The 9257-nt window shown below is 38.4% G+C and overlaps 1 protein-coding gene across 1 annotated transcript; it reads left to right on the top strand.

The window, feature by feature from the left end:
- The first annotated feature begins 518 nt into the window (after positions 1–518).
- LOC110026013 (homeobox-leucine zipper protein HOX20-like) lies at positions 519–2145 on the top strand. The gene is made up of 3 exons (XM_020726751.1): positions 519–866; positions 962–1338; positions 1415–2145. The coding sequence occupies exons 1-3, from the start codon at positions 830–832 to the stop codon at positions 1805–1807; spliced, it is 807 nt and encodes a 268-aa protein (XP_020582410.1). The 5' UTR covers positions 519–829; the 3' UTR covers positions 1808–2145.
- Positions 2146–9257: the final 7112 nt, after the last annotated feature.

The following is a 9257-nucleotide window of genomic DNA, read 5'->3' as shown; positions in this document are numbered from 1 at the left end:
TATATATATGTATATATATGTATATATTTGTTAAAAAATTTAGGACAAAGAAAATAAAAAATCGACATAAATTCAAACGAAAACATAGAGATTTACTCTCCGCTCAACCCAAGTAACTTAAGAGACTCCCATATTTTTTACTTCCTCAAAAACTTATATTTAGAGGTGATATGTTATAATTATATTTGTGTTGGAATTAATGAACTTTGTATTTTTAGCAATTATCCTTTTAAATTATATTTAATATTTATATAGTTTTTTTTTAGAATATAAAGATGTTTCTGAATTAAGGATTATCCAAGAAATTTTCTAGATATGACCATGCTATCGTGGACGATGGTCTCGACATGTCCATGCTATAGTAAATCGTATGATGGTCCATCCAAATTATCGTTAAATGCGTGACGACCGAACGTAATAATTTATCATGATTTCGAGATGTAAAATTAAACCCTCACTCACCATCTAAAAACGCACGGATTCAAAATGCTTGCTACTAAAAAGTTCTCGTCCCTATTTATACCGTTGCCGAGCCCCGAGCCCCCAGCAAACGGCCTCTCTCGCTCTTCACTTCTCTCTCTCTCTCTTTCTCTCTCTGCGAGAGCCTCTGCAGAAATCTTTTCCTAAAAAGAGCACTTGATTTTAGTGACGGCCTTACAAGCAAAGATCATGGTGACGACAGCAGAGAGAAGAGAGAACGTGGAATACCGCCATCATTTCTTCTAATTATACGCCGTCGAGATCGTAGCAAATAAACGCTCAGGACCAGTTTTAACCACCCAAATCGCGTCAAGATCCCTCCTTTCTCTAGTTCTAACAAGTTTTAAACATGAAGAGATCAAGGAGCTCAGACTCCGTGCCCGGAGGTATATGATAAGCTGAGTTCCGATTCCTCTGTTCCGCTCTGTTCCATAAATCCACCTTTCCTCTAAAGGTTTTTGAGTTGAGTTGTCTGTTTCAGGTGACTTGTACGCCGCAAAGCTGCCCACCATTCCGGATGGGGTGGAGAAAGACGAAGAAGAAGAAGAAGAGGAGCTTTTCTCGGGCGATCTTCCCTCTGCTGCCGGCGAAAAAAAGCGTCGTCTGAGCTTAGAGCAGGTAAGAGCTTTAGAAAAAAACTTTGAGCTGGAGAACAAGTTGGATCCAGAGAGAAAGGTCCGGATTGCACTTGAGCTCGGCCTGCAGCCCCGACAAGTCGCGGTTTGGTTCCAGAACCGCCGCGCTCGGTGGAAGACTAAGCAGCTCGAACGCGACTACGCTGCTCTTCGGAACAGCTTCGACGCTCTCGCTATCGACTGCGATTCTCTCCGCCGCGATAAGGAAATCCTCCTCGCTGAGGTTTGATAGTGCTCAAACCCCTTTCAAAATTCAATTTTGATCACAACTCGAAGATCAAATTTTCATCTTGTTGCAGATCAAAGAGTTCAAGACAAAGCTGGGGTTGTCGGAGGAGGAATCTGAGAGTAAGATGGTGAAGGCCGAGGATCCTCCTCCGCCGGCTGTGTACAAGGATGGTTCGTCAGATAGCGACTCTAGTGCCGTGATTTACGATGAAAACAGCTCTTATCAGTCTGGAATGCAGCTGCCGCCGGAGCTCCGTTGCAGGCCAAACGAACCAGAGGAGCCGCAGCGTTTGATGTTGAGCAGCGGTTTTGATTTCCACATGAACTCCGAATGGAGAGTTCAAAGAAGCTTCTTTCCAAAGGAAGAGCATAACTTTCTAGCAGGAGAAGAGCATTCCAATGATTTCTTTCAAGATGAGCAAAATCCGGTTTTTACCTGGTATTGCTCTGATCACTGGAGCTGAAAAGCCTGGAGTTGGAAATTGGCCGCTTAGTTAAGGATAAAAGACCTTCATAATCCTTCGCCGTTTATATTTAAACACTATTTATGTGTCGATTTAAGGGGAAAATGGGAGAAAATTGTACAAAGTATTGTTTATGAGTAAGAAGATCAGAGAGCTGAGAGATGAACTGAATAGCACAGCTGAAGGGTGATTGGAGAAGAGATTGAAGTCTGAGCTCGACAACTTAATCCGAGCTTTCTTCGAGGTCTGGAGAAGACAAGAGAATTTCAATTTCAATGTAAGAAAAAGATTGAAACTCAGACGTTATTCTGATCTAATAATCTAAAATTTATCTCAAATAATTATGAACTGCTTGACGGCAATTTAGTGTGGGTTCTCTGAATTTTAAGGCCGGTAAAATGGTTATTTCTTTTAATCCTATAGACAATTAATCTCTTCACGAACTCATAAGCAGAATCCAGTTGGCTCATGGGGGAACGAGCCTCCAGATTTATTCTTATTTATCACGTTACTTTTATTTTTGGAAATTTACAAACATATCACAATATTATCACGTATATGGACATCTAACACCTAAAATCTAATATTTCTATTAATATCATTTTGGCGTAATAAACCAATATATTAAATATTTTACTTCACATTATGAAATTAATAATAGTTATTTTTTTATTTAATATTAAAATTTTGAGTGTTATGCATGCAAATATAAAAATTAAAGTGTTAAATATAATAATAGCTAGATAAGAATTGTGTGGTATGTATGTAAATGCTACTAAGTTTTTTGGGGGCATTTACATTCATAACATACAAGTCTTATGTGTCCATATATAACATCAAGACTTTCATATCCACATCATAACACTCAAATTTAGTATCTGCTTTTTAAAAGCGAAAGCGAAATACTCCTTTACATGAGTAGTTTAATTTAACAAAAATGCTATGAGTATTAATATCAAATTTTAGATATTAGATATGTAAATAAATCTGAACTGCAACATATGTATGTAGATTTTTCTAATTTTTTTAATAATTAACTTATTTTGTTCTTGAAAACATGATACAAATAGATTTGGTTTACCGATCGAAAGGCTGAAAGAATCAAGGCAAAATTAAATCGAAGAAAATTCAATGATGTTAACTCAATTCTAATATTGTTAGTTGTATTAAATTTATTTTGCGTGTTGTAAAATAATTGTCATATAAATTTTTTTTTTTCATATTTGGCACAAAAGTTTGATTTTGTTCTTCAATATGCGACATTGTGTGTATCTCGGTCTAAACAAGTTGGCTTTATCATTGAATACGGCATATAACCAAAAGAACTTCTGTAGGAGAATAGACCACACTTCTTTAACGAATGCAAGGATATCTGTTAGAGAGCGCATATAGCATCTCATCACATGCTCCAATTAATTGAACTTCAAGCTCTTTTGGTACTTGTTGTGGGTATATGTTTGCATGCAACTTGAATATAATATAAACTAAAATGAAGAATAAGCCAAAGCATGAAGGAAGAGAGATGGAAAAATTTTTGATATTATATATGGGAAGAGAGTCAAAGAAACCTACATTTCTTAGGGATGCAAAAAAATAACATGAGACGTAATTTGATCGAACCTTGAAAAGATATGAGAGGACTTAATTTTATTGATGAAAAGAGAGGTGTAAATACCCATTACAAGACTTACTAGTAAGGAAAACAATAAAAACAGAATACAGTAGAAAATGAAAGGAATAATAACAAAATATAATATGCAGCTAATCTCTTTAATTTAAAGAGAGAAATAAATAGAGATTCTTAAGATCCCTCAAATAATTTATAACCCTATAAATATAGAGTTATAACAAATATGGAATATAATAATTAGTATTTTCGAGATCTTTCAACACTAGCCCTCAAGTTGGGTTGTACAGATTATACATGCCTAACTTGTTACCTAATTCTTCAAAGTTGATTCTTGGGAGAGGCTTAGTGAGGATATCTGTCGTTTGATGTCGGGAAGGAATGTATGCAAGTTCGACGACTCTCTCAATGTTTTCTGAGATGAAGTGTTGATCGATCTCGATGTGTTTCGTTCTGTTATGGTGTACTGGATTCTTTGCAATGTTGATGGTTGTCTGGTTGTTGCATTGTAGTTTGACAGTTTTTTTCCGTTAGCATTCTGAGTTCGCTGAGTATTCTTTGAATCCATATTCCTTCACAAATCCAAACTGCAAGAGCTATGAATTCAGCTTCAGCACTGCTTCTTGATACCACATATTGCTTTTTGCTTCTCCAAGTGACTAGGTTTCCCCAGACATAAGTGTAATAGCCGAAAGTAGATCGTCGGTACGAGACATCCCCTGCCTAGTCTGCGTCTGAATACACTTCTATACTTCAATCTTTATTCCTTTGAAATAGTAGCCCTTTGCCTGGAGTCATCTTGAGGTATCTCAAGATTCTGTAGACTACATTCATGTGTTCTTTTGTAGGGTTGTTCATGAATTGGCTAACAACACTACCAGAAAAATCAATGTCGGGTCGTGTGTGTGAGAAATAGATGAGTCGCCCCACGAGTCACTGATATCTCTCCCTATCCACCAGTGCACTATTTTTCTCAGTGTCGATCTTCTTGTAGGGATCCATTGGAGTATTGACTGGTTTGCAACCGAGCATGCATGTTTCCTTCAACATGTCCAATGTATATTTCTGTTATGACACAAATATTTCTCATTTTGATCGAGCTAGTTCCATGCTGAGAAAGAACTTTGGGTTTCCGATGTCTTTGATTTTGAATTCCCGAGTGAGAAGCTTTATCAGATTTGTGAGTTATTCTTCGTGATTTCTAGTGAGGATGATATCATCAACGTATACAATTAGAATTGAAATCTTCTTTTCATGAGAGGTTTTCACGAAAAGAGTGTGATCTACCTGACACTGAGTATACCCGTGTTTTGTCAATGATTTTACAAATCTATCAAACCATGCTCGTGGAGATTGTTTGAGGCCGTACAATGATTTTTGGAGTTTGCAGATTTTGTTGCTTGGAAAAGATGCTTCTAGTCCAGATGCTTCTAGTCCGGGAGCTAGTCCGGGAGGTACTTCAATGTAAACTTTTTCTTTCAAATTGTCATTTAGGAAAGCATTTTTCATGTCGAGTTGATGTAGCTGCCAGTCTTCATTTGCCGCAAGTGAGAGAAGGATTCTGATGTTGTTAAGTTTGGCCACGGGGGCAAAGGTTTCTTGGTAATCAATACCGTAGGACTGTGAAAAACCTTTTGCTACGAGACGTGCTTTTAATCTCTCAATTGTACCATCGGCCTTATATTTTATTTTGAAGATCCATTTGCAGCTGATTGCTTTCTTTCTCTTTGGCAGGTCTGAAACAGTCCATGTACCATTCTTTTGTAGGGCTCTTACCTCCTCATTGATGGTCGCTTTCCACCCCGGGTGTTTGAGAGCTTCATCAATCATGTTTGGTACTTGTGAATTGTCGAATACACTGACATAAGCTCGGTAAGTTGAAGATAGTCTTTCATAGGACATAAAGTTGGAGATTGGATGCATCGTGTGTTTGTACCTGAGTTGAGGACGGATGGACCTAACACCTTTCCTTAAAGCAATTGGAATGTCAGAGTAATTAATCATAGGTATAGTAGATTCATGCTCAAGTGTCTTTCGTACCTTAGTGGATTTCTATAGGAGTTGGATTCGGTTCGGACTCTTGGATTTGTGCTGGATGTGTTGGGTGATCTATGTGCGAGTTGAACACTTGAGGACTAGACGGGGACTGATTGTTAGGTACATTTTCACGTGAGTTGGATGAACTTGTTGAATTAGAGTCGGGAGATAATGAGTTTGGTTCAAGGGACAAGGATTTGATGTGTGGTGGTGTGAACTTGTTGTCCCCCCAAGACTGATATTCCCTTAAAGTCTCCCTTAAAACTGATATTCCCTTAAAGTCTCCCCCTGAATATTAGAATTGGGGTAGTAAGGTTGATTTTCAAGGAATGCGACATTCATAGTGTTGTAGGTTTTTCTTGTGAGAGGAGAGTATCACTTATACCCTTTTTGAAGAGGCGAGTAGCTGAGGAAAATACATTTAGTAAATTTGGGGTCAAGTTTGCTGTGATTGTGTGAATGAATGTGAACAAAGGAGGAGCAACCAAATATTTTGGTAGGTAGATTTTGGGTAATTTCCTTGGTGTGGGGAAATGATTTGAGAAGGAGTTGGACTGGACTTTGAAATTTGAGGACCCTAGAAGGCATCTTGTTGATGAGGTAGGCTGCCGTGGATACAAAGTCACCCCAAAAAACCTTAGGCACGTTAGAGAAAAACATGAGGCAGCGGGCCACCTAGAGAAGGTGGCGGTTCTTGTGTTCGATGATCCCATTTTGTTGAGGAGTGTCGACGCAAGAACTGAGATGGAGGATGACTTTAAAGGAGAGATAAGAGTCGAGGACGGAGGTGAAGTACTCCTTTGCATTATCATTCTTGAGTGTCCGGATGGAGGTTTGGAATTGTGTTTGGATCATTTAGTAAAATTGTTCAAATATGTGACCGACTGCAGATTTATCTTTCATAAGAAATAGCCACGTTAGTCGAGTGTGATCATCAATAAAGAAGACAAAGCACCGAGTCCCGGAAAGGGTTGTAACACTGGATGAGCCCTAAATATCGTTGTGAATGAGTGCAAAGGGCCGGGAAGAGGTGTAACCAACACGTAGAAATGACGTGCGAGTGTGTTTGGCAAGTTGACAAAATTCACAATGAAAAGAACGAACATCTTTATTGTTAAATAAATTTGAAAATAGTTTTGCAAGATACATAAAATTTGGATGGCCGAGACGAAAATGACATAACATGATCTCAAAATCTTTATTGACACTAGAATTGAAGACAGAATGATGGTTAGACAAATGTCTGCAACGAGGTCGTGTTGGTGAAGTACCGTTGATGACCTAGAGACCCGAGCACATCTCAACATTGCCAATCGTCATCCCTGAGTCTGCATCTTGAAATTCACATATGATAGGAAAAAATTTAGCAATACACCTCAGATCACTAGTCAACTTTCACATAGATATTAAATTGTAATTTAAAGTAGGAACATGAAGCACACATCAGAATAGAATGTTTTGGGTGATGCGCACGGAGCCAAAGCCGGTGACTTTGGAGACAGAGCCATCGGCAACGCGGATGGTGGAGTTGTCTTCGCACGACATATAGTTATAAAGAAGGGAGGCAGCGCTAGTCATGTGATGAGAAGCGCCGGAAGCGATGATCCACTGACTGAGGGATCCTTGATTGAATGTGAAGGCATGGTAGAACGTACCTTGATGCTCGAGCAGGCTGGTGATGGGATCGTGAACAACCAGATTAGGTGGTTTGCCGATCATTTTGTGCAACAAATCTAGTTGCTCTTTGTTGAATAGACTGGGCGCTGGTGCATGAAGGTCATCGGCAGCGACGACGCTGTTGGCACGGGGAGCGCGATCAGACCAAGGCTTCCAATCGGCTAGCTTTCCATGAAGCACCCAACAAATGTCTTTATTATAGCCTAGTTTACGACAATGGTCGCACCAGGGAAGGCCTTTGCTTGATGGTTTGTCGATGTGTAGAGGCGGAGGAACCCGAGCTGCAAGGGCGGAGGCGTCAACGAAGAGATTGGGCGAGGTGGAGATAGGCTCAAACATGACTTTCTGGCGGCTTTCTTCGCAGCGAACCTCAGAAAAGGCCTCGCGAATGCTCAGTAGTGGTTTGAAGCCCGATACACGAGAGCGGACATGATTGAGAGAGTTGTTGAGGCCGAGAAGGAATTTGAATATCCTTTTTTGCTCGATGATCTGATGGTATAAGTTGGAGTCCGAAGTGCATGACCAGAAATGGACTTCATACATGTCAACCTGCTGTCAGTAACGTGAGAGGGCATTAACATACTGAGTCACAGATTGATCACCTTGGCAAAGATCGTGGAGGATTGACTCAGTCTCGAAGAGCTTGGATGTGTTATCTGAGTGAGAGTATGTCTCTCGAACAGCATCCCAAATACTCTTGGCCGTGTCATAGAGAAGAAAATTTTCGTCGATGTCGTTGGTCATGTGATTGATTAATCACGACATGACCATGTGGTTTTCTGCATTCCATGTCCAAAATTTTGGGTCATCCTTGGTTGGAGTGACGGCATCACCGGTGATTAGTCGTCCTTGCCTCTGCCGCAGATAAACATCATGACAGATTGAGACCACTGAAGATAGTTATGGCCGTTGAGTTTGTGACCAATGATGAGGGAGGAAGTGCCATCGATTCCGGTTGGAATAGGGGCAGATGAGGTGGAGGATATTTCTTGGGAGAAAGAAGAAGAAGTCGTTATACCGAAGAAGATTGGTATGACTCTGATACCATGAAAAGATATGAGAGGACTTAATTTTATTGATGAAAAGAGGGGTATAAATATCCATTACAAAACTTACTGGTAAAGAAAACAATAAAAACAGAATACAGTAGAAAAGGAAAGGAATAATAACAAAATATAAGAGGCCGCTAATCTCTTTAATTTAAGGAGAGAAATAAATAGAGATTTCCAAGATCCATCATATAATTTATAACCCTCTAAATATAGAGTTATAACAAATATGGAATATAATAATTAATATTTTCGAGATCTTTCAACAAACCCGACTCAAAAGATTCAGATTGTGTTGAACCTACTACTATTCAAGTTCGGGTCATAATTAAAAACTCGATGATTGTTCTAATTTAAAATGAGTTGACTTGAATCACTCGAAATTAAGCTAATTATTATTTGGGTGATTTTGGATTAGTTTAATTAAGTTAAATGAGCTATAATAAGATTCTTTAGGTTACATTGAGTAAAAAAAATTGTAATATCAAAATATTAAATTGGTTGAATAAGTCAAATTTGTGTCAGGTGGGCCCTAGTTTAGTCAAATTCGAGTCAAATATTTTGATCCACATAATTGTGGGGGGGAGGAGGGACTTTAAGGATGAAACTGTCATTTTTAAAGTCCCTCATTGCATAACTCATCAACTATATAAGCTTTAGATTTCCATATTATTTATGGCGGCTCCAAAAAATAAAAATAAGTTGCTATATATCTTTAGATGATTTATCTATGAATTGGAATGATCATGAATGAAATCTCCGTTATAAATATCATTTTCTATTTATTAAAATATAGTGTCACAGTTGGAGAAAAAGGAGAGTCCAAATTTCTTATATGGCATGCTTCAAATTCTGTCCAAGCCACAAAAGAAAGGAGGTTTCATATCAGGTGTATAAAATGAATCTCTTAGTGAGCTAATTATTTTGAGCTTAGTTTCTATAAATTTAAGCTCAAGTTTGGCTCAAATTATAAAAAAGAATAATAATTTTCAAGCGTTTTCTAAATGGATAAAAGTGTATCCTTAAACAATGACACCAAATTAGTTACAATATATATATA

The sequence above is a fragment of the Phalaenopsis equestris genome, unplaced genomic scaffold, assembly GCF_001263595.1.
Source record: "Phalaenopsis equestris unplaced genomic scaffold, ASM126359v1 Scaffold000347, whole genome shotgun sequence".
NCBI lineage: Eukaryota > Viridiplantae > Streptophyta > Magnoliopsida > Asparagales > Orchidaceae > Phalaenopsis > Phalaenopsis equestris.
The sequence above is the reverse complement of the archived record's forward strand: the minus strand, read 5'-3'. Positions and strand labels throughout refer to the sequence as shown.